This window comes from Camponotus vicinus, unplaced genomic scaffold (assembly GCF_025532165.1).
Source record: "Camponotus vicinus isolate PSW18456_S1 unplaced genomic scaffold, iyCamVici1.0 SCAF_10, whole genome shotgun sequence".
Classification (NCBI taxonomy): Eukaryota; Metazoa; Arthropoda; class Insecta; order Hymenoptera; family Formicidae; genus Camponotus; species Camponotus vicinus.
Genome location: NW_028141946.1, coordinates 2,191,572 through 2,208,234, shown reverse-complemented (window position 1 = coordinate 2,208,234; position 16,663 = coordinate 2,191,572). Strand labels below are relative to the sequence as shown.

General features: G+C 36.5%; 3 protein-coding genes across 11 annotated transcripts; 1 reads left to right on the top strand and 2 right to left on the bottom strand.

Annotated features, from left to right (window-relative positions):
• Positions 1–733: 733 nt before the first annotated feature.
• On the bottom strand, positions 734–7,624 carry App (Palmitoyltransferase app). 2 transcript variants are annotated; one of them, XM_083079522.1, is made up of 9 exons: positions 6,381–7,607; positions 5,999–6,159; positions 5,703–5,861; positions 5,368–5,505; positions 5,108–5,262; positions 4,891–5,008; positions 4,622–4,734; positions 4,368–4,470; positions 734–1,856 (listed from the first exon to the last, which is right to left on the bottom strand). In XM_083079522.1, exons 1-9 carry the CDS (start codon positions 6,737–6,739, stop codon positions 1,558–1,560), a joined length of 1,605 nt encoding a protein of 534 aa, XP_082935648.1. In that variant the 5' UTR covers positions 6,740–7,607; the 3' UTR covers positions 734–1,557. The 2 variants fall into 2 exon arrangements, with proteins under 2 accessions (XP_082935648.1, XP_082935647.1); XM_083079521.1 differs by lacking the exon at positions 734–1,856 and having other exon boundaries at positions 3,309–4,470; positions 6,381–7,624.
• On the top strand, positions 7,063–13,786 carry LOC145960233 (uncharacterized). 8 transcript variants are annotated; one of them, XM_083079530.1, is made up of 8 exons: positions 7,518–7,606; positions 7,942–8,018; positions 8,314–8,687; positions 10,623–10,864; positions 11,005–11,532; positions 11,641–11,748; positions 11,829–11,993; positions 12,072–13,786. In XM_083079530.1, the coding sequence occupies exons 4-8, from the start codon at positions 10,628–10,630 to the stop codon at positions 12,456–12,458; spliced, it is 1,425 nt and encodes a 474-aa protein (XP_082935656.1). In that variant the 5' UTR covers positions 7,518–7,606; positions 7,942–8,018; positions 8,314–8,687; positions 10,623–10,627; the 3' UTR covers positions 12,459–13,786. The 8 variants fall into 8 exon arrangements, with proteins under 8 accessions (XP_082935652.1, XP_082935653.1, XP_082935656.1 ...); XM_083079531.1 differs by having other exon boundaries at positions 7,942–8,022; XM_083079526.1 differs by lacking the exon at positions 7,942–8,018 and having other exon boundaries at positions 7,063–7,606; positions 8,314–8,397.
• On the bottom strand, positions 13,365–16,568 carry Pcna (Proliferating cell nuclear antigen). Its single transcript, XM_083079572.1, has 5 exons — positions 16,435–16,568; positions 15,868–16,127; positions 15,510–15,675; positions 15,278–15,422; positions 13,365–14,128 (listed from the first exon to the last, which is right to left on the bottom strand). The coding sequence occupies exons 2-5, from the start codon at positions 16,086–16,088 to the stop codon at positions 13,875–13,877; spliced, it is 786 nt and encodes a 261-aa protein (XP_082935698.1). The 5' UTR covers positions 16,089–16,127; positions 16,435–16,568; the 3' UTR covers positions 13,365–13,874.
• Between the last annotated feature and the right edge of the window lie 95 nt (positions 16,569–16,663).

Below are 16,663 nucleotides of genomic sequence, written 5' to 3'. Positions count from 1 at the left end.
AGTCTTTATAATGGCAATTCTTATTCATTAATATGATAACTGCTATTTTATTAATATATCCTTCAATATTATTCATTTGACTAATATGTAATCGTGTAACGCCAAATTAGGTAATAACATATAATTTTGATACAAAATTTCATCAATAAATCAGGCAGTGATAATTCTAATATTTAAATGCTTACTACCAGCGGCCTTTAATAAATTTTGTAAATATCTGTAAAACTATGCTAACATGTATGAAAATTTTATTTACAAAACTTTTTACACTGTACACATGACAAATCCTTTCAAAAAGACAATATCACTAAGAATATTAGGAAAATAACAAAAGAAATATTATAATTTTTGCATTTTCCTGTAATAAATATTGTTTATTCATTATTGAATGCTCCTCTTTCTTTTTTCTCTCTCTCTCTCCATCTCTTTCAAAACTGTTCAAATATATTATTGAAAGCTGCTCTTTCTTTTTTCTCTCTCTCCATCTCTTTCAAAACTGTTCAAATATATTCAACAGTTCCTATATAACGCAACATACTTTGATCTTTCCTTTTAATTCAAGCACAAACAAGTGCTAGAAATATAGTTTGTACAAATGTAACACTATCGATTTTTTATATTTATTATAGTCAATCAATTTCAATAATATCATATGTATATATATGTATATATATATATATATATATATATATATATATATATATATACATATATATGAAATAATACATTTTTAATGATTAGATGAATGTGCCAGAAAGTAAAATATAAATTTTCTTATGTATATTAAATAACACAAATTTGGATCAGTAAAAAAAATTAAATATTATACAATTTTTCTCTCTCATCATAATATCTTCTTTCAATTAAGCATTTTTTGTATATAGAATAGAATAATCTATATTTATATAATATTAACAATATATTAATCAACATATTAAAATAATACTTTTCAAAGTTCTTTTAAAAACGTTATAGCCAATAGAGAATGCTATATTTCTCATAATGCAGACATTAAACATTTAGAGAATAGAAAAAATATATTATTGACTCCTTTTTTCTGGCGTATACACAGTTATTAAAGCTGCATATAAATATGATATAATAATTAATGCAGTTGTAGAAAATAACAATCTAATTATACAATGTTACAATTTTTTATGCAATTATATAAATTTAACTATGCAAATTAGTTCGATAAATTATATATTATACAAATATAATTATTTATATATAAATAATTATATTTGTAATAACATAAGTTCAGCCATTTTATTAATTTATATAATTTAATTTTCCTATTTTTTGAAAATATCGCTCGAAATTTCTTTTTCTTTCAAGAATATGATAATTATCAACTTTTTGCAATTAACTTTGCAATTAAATATATTAATGATTATATTTGCGTGTAATTATCGTTTTTCGTACGAATTATGACGAAAATGTAACAAACAAAAAAATTGCATTTCATGCTTTTTTTAAATTCAATACATTAAAATTGCATTATCCATATCAAAGAAAAATCGACACAACTCTATGCGATTCGTGGATAGCTGAATTTTATACTACACCCATTTTTATAAGTCCTGATTGGCTTCCTCTACCGACGCTCGCATCTTCCAATGAATCCAAATCTAAGGCAGACTCTATCATAGTTGTGTCTTGCAACAATCTAAGTCTAGACGCGGATAATGGAGTCGTTACTGCCGGTATGGAAGATGTATCCAGTGAAGAGGAGACGACGACACTTTGACGAGGAGGCAACGGGGCGATTTCATCGATATCAATTGGTGCTATATTGAGAGACGCTAGCGGTATTTCGTTGGTAACAAGTTGACTTATGCTGTTTGTCGTACTACCTAGAAGCAAAATTAGCAATGATAAATAAGTAACTAGATTATTTATGGCTTTTTTATATGGACAATTTGTACAAAGTGCACATATACTGCATTAAGAAAAAAAATAAATCATTGCTATTAAGGACAAGCTGTTATAAACTTTTTTAGAGAAAAAAAAGGAAGAAAAATCATATGTACAATTATTATCAAAAAGTGCAGCGTTGGCCTCGTGTTTCTTACACATAAAGTATCAGCAATACTAATACAACCTCTCATTGTAATTTCAATTATTGAACTTGTTCTTAATACATTCTATAAGATTAACAGCCTACATTAGATATATCATTGGGGAAAATTTTTCTTGCAAACATTGTATTTATTTATACGTGATAAAACAAATAGAATAAATCATCTTTCATTTATTTCTTTTTGTTTTATCATACATAAGTACAATTATAAATTTTGAAATATATTAATATTTTTACTGAATCCTATTTCTGAAAATTTAAAGAAAAAATTGAAAGATTAAATATTATATAAATATATTGTAAATCTCAGTCTTTTTTAATAAAAATGCATTTTTCATGCACACAGTGCATTTTCTGCATATATTATGACTATTAAAATATTTACAAATTACATATATAACTTATCTTTCTCCAACCTGTAAAACCCCAAATTATAGAGCAAACAATTAGTCACAAACCATAAACCCTGTAATTAATACTGTTCTAAAATTAGTCTTATAAAAATATTTAAAAAAACGTCACGTGTGATTTATTAATGCTAGTGAAGATAAATCAGATAATTTATATATTAAAACACGCAAAGAGACGATCAAAATGTATGAAATAAACTTACCAAGTAGTATGCTCTGAGCCCTCGATAACAGGATGTAATTTTAAACAACAAAGAAATACAATTTATTGAATTATGTCCAAATTTTACTAACTACTAAAAAAACTTAGGTAATATACATATACATAGAAAAACACCTAAAGAATACATTATCTAAAAAAAATTTGTTTTTACAATATAAATTCATTTTTGAAAAAATGAAAAAAATGCTAAGAATATATATATATATATATATATATATATATATATATATATATATATATATATGCATTTATATATATATATGTATTTTTAGCCATCTCTATAATGAAAGCTAAATTAAGCATAACTTATGTGAGAAAAATGAAAAAAAAAAAATTAAAGCAAAAATATATTGAATGCAGAATAATGCAATATGACAGAGATTTAAAAGTTCAATAGAACTTATTTTTCTTAGAATGTATAAAATATAACTAAAAAAAGATGGTTTAATAAAAAAAAGAAAAGAATTGCATCTTAAATAAACATAACTGCTGTACATCTTATATCTCTTAATATTTCGCTTATGTATCATTGTATAACTATAATATAGATATTTTACTTTTAGAATAAAAATTTATGCATAACACAAAACAGTACTTTCAAAAAATAAATAGATCTCTTTTTGCAACAATTAATTTCAACTGGTTTGACATTTATACATATAATTCTTCTTTTTAATATTCCCAATTAAAGATATCAAGAATAACCATATATAACCACTTATATATACAAATCAGAGCACTTATTTAGTGCGAGATGTAGAGATTTTGAGAATAGGACGAATCATATTAAAGCTTTCTAATATTATGAATCTACAATTTCTTTGGTAAGAGAATGTAATAATTACATGATTTTTATTATTTTCCCCCTCTTCTCTTTAACCAAATCATCATCATATATTTAAAAAAATGCATTATTATTAATTTATATATAACAAACGTTAAATATCCTCGTTATCACTCAGTGAACTCATGATAAAACGTCGATTCAAGAGATCTTCTTCCGTACTATCGCTCGGACATAACGAGTTTTCGGTGTATGATAAATCGTTGGTTAGTGGTCCAGAGCCGAATCTATTGACGACAAGACCGATCGCTGTCTGCCCGATAATCGGTATGCCACCCGTACCTAATATACGTGCTGGTAGAATATTCTTCGATATAGGATACTTTAAACTGTGCTCGGTACACCTCAAATTATTATATTTAAGCATATGCGGAGATTGAGCGAGTCGCAACGGATCCTCGGAATAACATTGTGGAAATTTTTGCAGATCGGTATAATCGTTTTTCTCGCTCATCTGATAACGCAAGGGATCCTCGGAATATCTTTGAGGATATTTTTGAAGATCAATGCCATATTTCTGATCCCCTATACACTGATCGTATATGAGATTGTTATCCGAACATCTATGATATTCCTCCCTACATCTGTGAGGATACTTTTGTAAACTCTCCTCGCACCTACATGGATACTTTTGAAATTCTGGATTTAATCGATCTATCTCGGTGTTATATTTAATATGTTTCACAGAATCCTGAGAGCAATGTTGCATCGGATATGGCGGCACATAAGTATCGTTGATATATTGGCGCGGATATTTTGGTAGATCCTCGGGGCAACGCATAGGATGCCTCAAAAGGGTCAACTCACCGTTTATTGATTCTATTTTCGGAGAATGTTGACCGCTGATTAAATTGTTCATCGAGCCCGTGAGATCCGTGGTAGGACTTGTTTGAACCGTCGTACCATTTGGCTATTGTAATGTATAAGAAAAAAAAAGATAAAAAATTGTAATATATGATATGATATATATTGTTTACTAAATAACATCTATACTTGAGCTATTTATCCGAAGCTAGTATACAAAAAAATAGGCTAATAAATATGCTATAAATTGTAATTACCTGAGGCTGTACGATCTTTGCAGTACCATATGTCTTATTGTTAGTGATCACATTATCATCTCCAATTGATTCATGCTCTGCGCGATATTCGGGTGTAACTATTCCTCTTCGATCTGAAAAGATATGATGAGAATGAATAAAACCAATATAAAATATCACAGAATACGAGAATGATGATAACTGTATAATTTCTTTTGATTCTATAAATTGTATATATTTACAAACACTTGTTAAGTATTATTACATTGATATGTGAAGAGGGATCTTACCAATTAAACTAGGTGGAGCTGGTCCACATAGAACATAAAAAAAATTTCCACAAATATTTCCTTGACTGTAGGGATTAAAATTGTCCTGACCTCTCCTATTCGTGAATGATCCCTTAATCTATTGTGGGATAACAGTCAAAAAAAAAATAAAAGAATTGAAAAAGATGCTTACATTATATGAAAGTTGTTTATACATAATCTTATTAAATTTACTTACATCTTCATTAGTTGTTTGATTACTGCTAGTTAAATATGTATGAAAGCCAGCAAGGCCTAAAATGCTCCAAACAGAAAAGAAACATACGACTCCCACAATAACGCTGCTTGGAGATAACTTGACTGCTTCTAAGAATGGCTTGTTGTCCTTTGTAACTATAATTACGATGTAAAAATGAGATAAGTGGATATTATTGTGTTATGATTTTCTTAAAATATTTATGTCTATTCATTTAACAATTTAGAAATTAAAGCACTTACGCATAATTAGATGTGTGACTGCGCATATAAATATAAAGACGCAGAGAAATGCTAGGGACACTATAAAAGCATAGAAATATCTATAATTTCTTCTGCCCACGCAATTACCGACCCATGGACAATGATGATCAAATCTCTCTGCAAAGATAGTTATCTTTAAAATCATGTCTGATATTTGTGATTAATTATCAGCAATCATTATGCAACATTAATCCTGATATATCAGATAATATAAAAAGAAAAGAGAAAACAAATATTGCAGATATCTTTATGCAAATATAATCTACTTTTTGATAAATTTACATTTTAATAAAAAATAACATATATACACATACCTACACAATTGTCGCATAAACTACAATGAGAGGCTCTTGGTGGCCTAAATATTTTACACGTGAAGCAATATTTTAATTTTACTGGTTGTCCTCTAATCAAGACTTCTTTTGTTCTAGGAGGAGGTCTGTATGTTTTAGAATTACCATTGTTTGGTACTTCTACAATCCAGCATAAAAAATGTTTTAATTTAACATTTAATAAATTGATAATAAATTTTTTCATTATTTTTACATCTAAATATCAATGACATTAAAATAGTTAAAAATGTCTATAAATCACAATTATATCTATATACCGATTTGTTTTTCAATATATGCTGCTTCATCAGGTGTTGCTCTTGGAATTACTCCAGGATCACTAAAGCTTGTGCGGAACAAAGCAGACATTACAAATATAAATAACAAAGCTCCTATTACTGGTATTGCTGGTGTTACGTGTAGTGCCAAATACGGACAACTGGAAAAAAAGATAATTTTATTTTGCTAATGCATAGAAAAGCATTAATTTTAAACCTTCAGCATTCAATTTCACAAATTATTTCGACATACTGGTCTTATCTTTTGTTTATCTCGCAAAAGTTCAAGGAATGCAATATGTTGTAATAATTTATCTCCATCTAATTCTTTATTTTCAATGGACCAAATATATGATACGACGTAAATTTATGGTATGCTCACTCAAAACCGAAGAATAATCCGCTTGTTCCGACGATGAGGCACACTGTGACATAGAATACTCCGGTTTGCGGTGCCATCATCACTCGGCCGTCGCAACAAAAGCGATTTCTGCCCGGGAATAGCTCCCATTTTCGCGTGATGTGAGGCATCTTGCTCGTAGCTAAAGTTCCTCTCACGTATTGCCATATATGAACGTAGAAATCACGGGCACGGATCGCTGGCGATTTATCAGAATCGTACGATCGTGTCTCTTTGACGTTTCTGCACTTTGCGATTTTGGACAAACATATTTCATGTTGCCCGCTCCGTCCGGTCCCCGAGTCGAAACACTGGACAAGTGCGGGAGCCAGCAGCAACATCCATGTATCTATTCACCACTTTACGCGGAATCCGCCTGTTGAGCTCACGACGTCGGGGAATCGAGCTACTCGAGCCACGAGGATATAACGAGGCGATAAGAACTTAACCTAATTTCCGTATATTCTAAAACAAAGAGAAGTCCTCCGATCGAGTAGAAACCACAGCCCGAGACGATTTTTTTAAACTTTCCTTCTTCGAACTCAGCTGACTTGACGAACCGCGCGACCCGTCATCGTTCTCAGAGGCCACCGACTCCGATCGGGGAGCGCACCGAGAGGGTCATAGTCGCGAAGAAAGGGCTTTCGTTTACGAAAATTGGGTCAACGAGGCCACTCGCGATTCGCACGCGAGCCCCGTCCGCCGTTCGAATAAAGTCCGCGACGCGCGCCACGTTCCCGAGAATCGCATCTTCTCCCTCTCAAATCCTCCCTGTCATCGTTGTCGTCGTCGCGACCCCGTACCCCCGGCCGACGGCAATAACGCGCATATTTACGAAACGCACGGACTGTTGTGAAGCCTGTCGCCCGACGTGTTCGCTCGCGAAGCGCCCTCGCGCTGCTCACGCGAAAGCGCCACGTGACTCGGCCCCACGTGACTCGAGCGATCGCGATTCAAACGCGCATACCTTCAGCCCGCGGATCGATCGTCGTCGCGATCATCGGAACTTGGCTGTTCCCGCGGATTCCGATCGGCGCGGATCCCTCTTTTCTTTTTTCCGCGACGATATTTGGAGCCCGAGGAGGCCGGATCTGAAACGTCAGGGGGCGAGGGGAAAATCAGCTGACGGATGCAACGCGAGACGAAGAATTCGGCGACGCCGAAGCAGGCGGCGCATCCTAACCGCCTCCTCGTCGTAGCACCGACAGGTAAAAAGGCGTCTCGATAAGCGGGCGTCGCGAGATTGATTATTTAAACGGCAGGGAGGGTCGCGCGAGCGCGACTTATCGCCCCCGTTGCAAAATGGGTCGACGACGCAATGCGGTACGTCGTCGCGCACGCACACACACACACACGTACACACACATACATACACATCACAGACACACGCACACATACGCTTAGCACTACGAGTGCATGTGACCGAGGAAATCCTGAAAATCGAACAATCCCACTACCGGCGCCATCTTCGGGCACGAATAGCATCTTCGATCGCGTCCAATTTCCAAGTTGTCGGAATGACAAAGCCCGAAACGATCCATAGATCCATCCGGCCTCGACGCGTCGACGCGTGACATTAGAGTGACACAAGAGTGCAATTGTTGATTCTACCGCAAACACGTAGGTATCAATCAAAGTTATTGCTATGGATAGAAAATGTAAGTCATATCTGCAAAAAAGAAATCATTCAAACTCGACTGTGGCAAGTACTGCCGGTATCGTTACTAAAACGTAAAAACGCTCTTGCATGTGTCAATTTTGTAATTTGTCTTATCATATGTATATCAATGCGCGTGTAAACTTTGCGTTAGAGCTTGCTATAAGACTAGAGTTATAAATTGTTCGAAAAATCAATCGAAGAGACGCGACGAATATCATCGCGAGGAGATGATTAATTCTTCGTAAAATCTTCTAGACGTCCCGTGTCAACAAACTCGCAAAAGAGGGAGAAAGAAAGCGCGATCCTTGGTCTTGGACGGGACAGATCATCGAGCGGCAGGTGATCGATACTTCGGCGACGATTCGTCGCTCCGAAAATCCTATACTTTTCTCCCCTTCTACGAGAGAAGAACCTTAGAATAAGGAAACCGTCGATCGACATGGCCGAATATCAACAGGCATAAATCAAGAAGTCGGCGGATCGCAGCGTTCGCGAGGTCGGCCTTCCTCTCGACGCGACCCTCGACGGGTCTCTCGAGTCGAGTCGCATCTACGATCGAAGATACAGAGAACCGAAGCAGCGGCGGCGGCGGCGGCGGCGGTGGCGGCGAGGGTCGCTTCGACGAAGGGGTAGGGTCGCGGGAAGGGTATCCCGGCGGGTGCGGGGAGAATAGGAAGAGAGAGCGGTAGAGAAGTGACGGTTCGGGAGGGAGGAGAGAGGGAATCGTCGGGAGGGTGCATGAATCGTCGTGGAGCGAGCGGGCGGATGGACGTACGGACGCAAACGCTGAAATCAGCTCGGGCGATCGATGCGATAAATGGATGCGTGCGATTGGTAGCCGGGAAAATCGATGATGAACACAGGGGGGCATACCCTACCCTCCTGCCTCTACCTCTCTAGCCGGCGAAAGCCGGCGAGCCGCGCCGCGCCGCACCGCGCCGCACCGCACCGCACCGTACGGCGCGCGGAGAGGATGGAGCAAAGACCGAAATATCGATTTTTAGGCCCCTACGCGGCGGTTCGTTCGATGCTCGTATCTGCCCCGTGCCCCCGTCCTGTCCGCGCCAAGCGCCTTTCAAAACACCGACGACGCGCGCGAGATACGCCGCGCTCGTGCACGCAGTCTGCCCGTCTCCGTCTCCGTCGACGTCCTGATCCTCCGCGCGTCTCCCTCGGATTCGTTTATCGTCGCGGCTGAATCGCGCGCTCGGGTAGATCGAGTAGATCTCGGTGTGAATCCTGCGAGTCTCGTTGTCCACCAGTGTGCGCCGATGTTTTCAGGTAAATCGCGACAACGGCAAAAAACGAGACGTCTGGCCGGAACAAGAGAGAAAGAGGTGGAGGTGCGAGAGGGGGAGGGGGAAGCGATCGAGGGCTCGTCGCGACGCGATTCTCTCGCGCTCTTCTTCTCCCCGTGGATGATTCACGCGAGCGTCCGCGAATATCAATGCGGGGATTCTTCCTCAGTGTCGAGACGCGCGTCGGAGTGTTTCCGGTGTAACCCGCATATATATACATACATACATGCTATACATCCGCGATATAATAGTACACGCGACTCCCGACACCTCGGTATCGAGAGGGTGCGAATGAGGGGTGCCGTGTCGGATCGCCGGATTCGCGGTAAAGGACGGGGCGGTCAACCCCGATGCCTGCGCATCCTGATTGAGTTTGCAAATTCGATTAACGCGCGGCGAGCTATGGAGATCGGGGAATAATCTCGCGGCGGCGAGTTTATCACGTTGCGCGACTTATCGGCCTGCATTGATCTGTATACGGGCGGCGACGACGACGACGACGACGACGGGATCATCGCAAACGTGACCAAGGGACAGCTCGACAGCTCCGCTCGAGTCGTGAGTGAAGGAAACGATCGAATCGATCTCGCCAATTCGAACAACGTATCGTGGTCGTTCTCGAGAAAGTATCCGTCGTATCTCTCCGTATCGATTTTTCAAACGATTCGTACAATTTTGGAGCAACGTGCGAGCCGAACGTGCCGACGCCAAGTTTACGCGACTACTGCGATATAATCGCGGTGGAGAGATAACGTTACGATAGAAGGAGATGTTTTGTCTTCGTGGATCACGCGGCGAAGGAATCGCAGATCATTCGCTAGATCGTGACGCGCTTTTCGCTCGCGAGATCGGACGCGAGCGATCATGGCGACGTGTAGCCTCTCTTTCTAAACCGCCTTTGTAGATAATCGTCCGGAGTCGCGTAATCGCGACGATAGATCGATATCGATAAAAATACGCAAGATGCTGACGAAAAACAGATTCGATGCTGCCATATTTTGCCAAATATGTAATTTCATCGGTTTATCAATGAGAGATTACATCGCCACGCAACAGGCTCATCGCATACAGACGCATTAAAATTCTCTACAAACATTGTACATATACATCGCATTTTTCTGACGTTTTATTCTACGTCAAAACTATATGGATCAGATAAATTAATTCGATTAATTTTAATATGCGTTAGCATTAAATGCACAGGATGGCACGCAATGTTATACTTTTATATTTTATCTAATTCAACCACGCTTTTGTTTAATATAGAAAAGATGGCAATCGCTGCTTCGGAGAATTACCAGCTGAAGTGGCACAGCTATGGAGCGCATCTGCATAGCTCCGTTGCGACGTTGCTTCATTCGGAATCCTTTGCGGATGTTCTGCTGGCCACGTCCTGCGGCCGACACGTGGCGGCCCATCGATTCGTCCTCGCTGCCTGCTCGTCGTACCTAAGTCACATTTTCCAGACATGCCACTTTGGCGCGAATACTAATGCTCCGATAATCGTGGTTGGTATAATGAAAATTTGCTGAATCTTTTATCGTGACATTTTTCCTACTCGTTGCAAAATCAAGATTGTCATTTTGAAACTGGTATAACACGCGCATACAACACAGACGATTCGATAATATTATTCTGTGCTTTTCAGGTATTGCCTACAGAGATTGGATATCGTACGCTAAAAATCCTGATACAATACATGTACAGCGGCGAAGCCACCGTGACGAATGATCAGCTGGAGGGAGTCTTGAAAGCCGGTGATATATTACGTGTGCGTGGACTGTGGAGATCGAACACCGGTAGCAGCAAGAAGGAAAATATACAGTCGAACAATCAGAAAATCGAACGTGACAAACGGGAGCCGTCGCAGCTGACCGGACAGATACAGAAGATCAAACTGGTGCAACCGACCACCGAGAAAATAGTCGAGAACGCGCAACAGGCGGCCACGGCATGCCAAAATAATATACAACCCTCGAAGCCAATCGAGAGGAAAAGCACTGAAAAGATAATCGAAGATAAGACCAACGAATCCGACGCCAAGAAAATCTTGGAGGAAAATAAGAATAATGAGCAAAATAAAAACAAAGAGAATCTCGAAACGAATGGAAAGAAGAAAAAATCTGTAAATAGTGACGTCGAATCGAACAAATCGAAGAGCGAAGGTGGCGACAATGTGAGACAACTTTTTGTAGATTTAATTGTAATGACGTGATAAAAAAAGGAGAGGCGTAAAGAGGCACAGAAAATCTAACGTTTTCTTCTCGTTTTTTCCTTTTTTTAGACGGAACTAAATCTGGAACTGTTAGTGAAGGATGAGCCGATCGATTGGGAAGAGACGATCGATCCGTCGGAATCGCTTACGATAGACCACGAGATTGATATCAAACCAGTACGTTAAAATAAAATTATTCATTCCTTTTATAATGAAGAGACCGGGAAGTAAAACAATTCCTACTATTCCCTTCATAGGAGATTGTGCACAGCGCGGACGAAGATGGAGATATGGAAGAGGAGGAATATACACCATTGACGTGCGACATGTGCAGTCAAACATTTAACAGACCATCAGATTGGGTGAGACATATAGAATTCACGCACGCTGATATGACTGAAAATCGAAGAAAGAAACGAAAGGTATTTTGGATTTCTTTAAGTGCGATATGATTCGCGTAGATACAATTATAGAAACTTCGTGAAACGCGACGATTTCAGGACGATGTGAACGACGACAGCAAGGACTTCCCACCTCTGAAGTGCGACCTATGCGGCAACATGTATTCCACACCGCAGGAGTGGGTACGTCACATACAGACGGAACACACGGAGGAACAGTTGGCCTTGATGAACAATTCGGCGCCCCCTAAGCCGAAGAGGGTACACAATCATCAAAAATTATGTAATATATGTCAAAAGGAATTCCCGAGCCATGCCTCGATGGTCATCCATCAGAGAACGCATACGGGCGAGAAGCCTTTCCTCTGTTCCTACTGTAAAAAAGGCTTCAATGTAAAAAGCAATCTATTGAGGCATTTAAGAACACTGCATGACAAATACGTACATCCCAGCTTATACGGGAGTAATGGTAGCACGAACGCTTAAAGGCCCTTCACATTCCTTTCCGAAACACATACACATACAAATATATATATTTCTGTTTTGCATGGCGTCTCAGTCGTGGAGAGACTATACAGCATCTTATCTATGTTCAATATTATGTCTACCTAGACTGAACGCATATCTATATAACGTATAAAAGGATGCCAAATTGGAACGTGATGTGACAAGGAACTAGTAGAATCGAGATCTGTGTTGTAATCTCCACTGAGAAAAACATAACTGAGCGCATTTTAAAAATTCCCAATGCATATTGGAGAGAAATCTATAATACAAACTATTTTTTCTAAAAAAGGTAGAATTATCGCGTTCTTTATAATATAATAATAATCTTCTTTTTAATCATGTATAAAATATATGATAGAACTCCTCTCTCGTTAAATAATTTTTGATTGAGTTAAAACAAGAAAGCAATATCAGGGCTTTAATACCAAAGAGGCTGATTAATATTGCCAAAACTCTCATTTTGTTGCGTTTTCAACTGTTTCTTTTCTTTATCTCTAATATAGTGCACGCATAAAAATTATTTCTTAAAAAGAAATTTTGTTTTTAAGTACAAGGAGAACAAATGTGTGCTGAATGATTTTACTTATAAAGACCTGTCGAGGAGTGCTTGCGTGTAAAATAATTCTATAGTATAAATCAATATTTAATGATAAATTATTAACTTAATTATTTAGAATAATTATACAAGAAATCCAAATTATGTAAGATTTAACTGTATACTTCTAGGCTATTCCATCCATAATAGCCCTTTTATTCCCTCAGCTCGTAAGTTAATTATGTATTTTTATATTAAAATAGCTTATACACACACAAACGTAAGAAATAAGATTAAGCAAAACTTGAAATTTCGATCTAGGCTAGGATATAAGAATATAACATATAATATTTAAAATTTATCAAATTTTTTGGAAATATATTGAGTTCTTCTTACATATAAAAAAATGCGATATTATCAAAATACTGTCACAGTCTCTGGAACAGTAATAATGTGAATATTGATTAAGAGAATGACACCATTTTGCTATATTAATCATTATTGTGTCACTCTACTATGAATTTTAGTGTCAATTCTGCATTACGCTAGCACTGTGACAAGCCAAATAACTTTTAAATGTAAAATTCAAATAATATATTATCTTAAAAGTACTTCTAACTTTGCGTTACTTATACCTTAATATTGAATAATGGAATATTTATTTTCCCCTTCATTATTAAAATACAAATATGATTGTTAATCTCCTTTTTATAATTAACACATGTCGATTCATCTTTTTCTATTGAAATAAATATGCCAAGTAAGAAAAATACTAAGATACATTTTTTTTATAATGCAATAAGTAATTTAAAACGTTGATGATAATTATAATTTAGTATATATGAATTTTATTTTTTATTTTAATTTTCCTCCTCATCATCAATCTTAGGCGCCAGGTAATACCTGATATGCCCAATATCACCAATTTTATATTCACATACTAAAGGCACATCATCGGACATGGACAGTTGAACTTGATTGCAAAGAGGTCCAGCCTTCACAAAACAATTCAAATAACGACAAGAAAATGTTAACTTTACTGGTTCCTGCATATTAACTATTACTGCTTCCTCTTCATTATCAGCATCTGCAGTTTGTGCTAATTTAACATTGGCTGTAAAAAAGAAAAATGTAACATGTATAAGATAAATCATAATATAAATCAAATTTAAATTTAATAATTAAATTAATTTAATAGTTTGAACTTTTGATTCTATTGTGAACATATGATACATATATATATTCTGTGAGAGTCTATATATATAGTTACTTTCACAGAAAAATATTCAAAAGTAGATAGCATTATTTTTTTATCAGTAATGTTTGAATCAATCTCAATAAATGGTAATAAATAATTTCTCTTGCAAATCACAATTGTGTTCATGGTAAAATTCAAATTATTAAAAAATTGAACTTTATTTATCATGATCTCTGTACCTTTTAGTTTAAAATACAAAAAAGAAATAAAGCTTTTATGAAATGCAACATTTTTTGTGTTGCAATTATGAACATTATCAACAAAGTTTTCACTCTAATTTTGAGTATCTCACTATATAAACATATCTACAACATTTATTCTATTTAGCTTTATTTGATAAAAACATATCTTTATCATGCTTCGATCAAATATCTATAACAACAATATTTCTGGCAAGAAAAAAAAGTAAATAGCTATAACTTTTACTTTCAAACCGAAAATAGAAAAATAAATATTTCAAATACATTTTTAATTAACAATGTTTCAAATTGAAATCAATTCCTGTAATTTGTCATTATGTATAGGCAAAATACATGAAAAATTTCATTGGTAAGAGAAATATTGATAACACAGTCATTTTAATGATGTCTTAATAATGTTATAATTGTCTTTAATGATGTAGATAAAACACCAATTGTACGTGTGTGTGTGTGTGTGTGTGTGTGTGCATATATATATATATATATATATAAAATTATCTGCAGCATATATCTATTTCTAAAATATACTACGAGTACATAGATTATAAAAGTCAGTCCTTGGATAGGATTGAACGTTTATACGCGTTACGTGTGAGTTCTTTGTTTGGACTATAATTTTTGTGCATGTTTGTCCTCTTTCCAAAAAAACCATCTATTTATTCCTATTTAGTTTATTTTTATACATGGGCATGTTAATTTAAGTCAGCAAACTGGTGTATAGGTGAGTCCTTTCAGGAGCCCAATCAGTTATAAAGAAGAAAAAGAAGAAAAATACATAGGAAAAATACATATGGAAAATATTTACCTGAGCCATAATCACCAGTTGCGCTGAATTTTATACCTTCCTTGGTACAGGCAAAAGTTATAGATTCTCCAAACTGGCTCAAATCTCTGCATATGCGAGTAAATTCTGCAGACGGCATTTTCACAACACAAGAGTAAGAGGTTTCCTATAAAACAATAAAAGAATAAAGTAACATATATAAAGAATGCCATTTTTAATATTATCTCATTATTTATATCTAAGCGAATCTCACAGGAATGCCAAGATGCTCCTGATCCATGTTGATTAGCTTCATCTCATATTCAGCAAGCTTGTCTTTGTTAGGTGATTCAAATATAAAAACGATAGATTCAGGATTATCCACCGCCCTGAGGGTCACTGTATCTTCTGCACCAGCGCATCGTAGAATCTTTGACATGCTGAAAAAGCATTTTTTCTTTTTTTAACTCCATTCTACTCACAATTCTTTCTCTTTCTTTTGTCTCAAATCTATCTAGTTTATTTCAAAGTATCTCTAAAATCTAAAGAGACGCAGTCAAAAGAAAAGAAAGGAAGTTCTCTTTTCTTTCTTCTTGAGATTTCCCGGATTATAACCTCGAAATTCAACTCACCAACTGATGCTCATGCCCATTGATAGATTCCGATCGCAACGATATTTATCGAAGCCATCGCTCCTGAGGTTCAATGAGACCAGGGAAACGTGAGCGTTGTCCATCGCCTGGACCTGAATCCCTGAATCGGAGCATTCGAACGTCGCTTCTGTCAAGAGATCCTTGACCGCATCCAACACCTTCTTCAGGATTGCGCTCTGTATCAGACGTGCCTCGAACATGTTGTCGTTTGTCTCTGCTTGATAGATTCCTGGAGCTTACTTTAAACAGAAAAGAAAATGCGAAAAAATCGAACGTAGCACTTGAAACCAATCAATCAAAGCAACACAAAGTAACAGGCGTTCTCGAAGGAAGTCAGTGTTGTTAGACGGGCCAGGTTTTCCCGCGCACGCATGATATCAATGAAGTAGTCACTCGCATGAAATGAGGTCTTATATCGCCCCCGTTTAATCTTTTTTAAATTTAAAAAAATTTTTATTCATTAAAAATATCAATAAGATCGTATAATATATGCATATAATATATATATATTATATATATGCAAGATAATTATAATAGTTTATTTACTTATGGAATAGTATACTTGATCCGCCTTCTGCGATTTCGTGAAAACATGTGAGGGGCTCCATGTGTCACCATATATATACTATATACGTGAGTCACCGTTACGTTTCGCATGCGCGAAAAAACCTGGCCGTCTAATAACATTGGAAGATAATTACCCGCCTTTTCTCACCAGTTAAAACGGAAGTAGATAGTGGCATCTTTGAATGACCAAAAATGTTCGCATCCGGTG

Coding starts and splice junctions, on each gene's coding strand:
- App (XM_083079521.1), bottom strand. CDS start 6,739: ATGTTGCTGCTGGCTCCCGCACTTGTCCAGTGTTTCGACTCGGGGACC. Junction 5,862..5,998: donor ATATATTGAAAAACAAATCG/GTATATAGATAT, acceptor GCTGGATTGTAG/AAGTACCAAACAATGGTAAT. Junction 5,009..5,107: donor ATCAAACAACTAATGAAGAT/GTAAGTAAATTT, acceptor ATCCCACAATAG/ATTAAGGGATCATTCACGAA.
- LOC145960233 (XM_083079526.1), top strand. CDS start 7,528: ATGCAACGCGAGACGAAGAATTCGGCGACGCCGAAGCAGGCGGCGCAT. Junction 10,865..11,004: donor CTAATGCTCCGATAATCGTG/GTTGGTATAATG, acceptor TGTGCTTTTCAG/GTATTGCCTACAGAGATTGG. Junction 11,749..11,828: donor ACGAGATTGATATCAAACCA/GTACGTTAAAAT, acceptor TTCCCTTCATAG/GAGATTGTGCACAGCGCGGA.
- Pcna (XM_083079572.1), bottom strand. CDS start 16,088: ATGTTCGAGGCACGTCTGATACAGAGCGCAATCCTGAAGAAGGTGTTG. Junction 15,423..15,509: donor AGGAGCATCTTGGCATTCCT/GTGAGATTCGCT, acceptor ATTGTTTTATAG/GAAACCTCTTACTCTTGTGT. Junction 14,129..15,277: donor AACTGGTGATTATGGCTCAG/GTAAATATTTTC, acceptor TCTTTTTTACAG/CCAATGTTAAATTAGCACAA.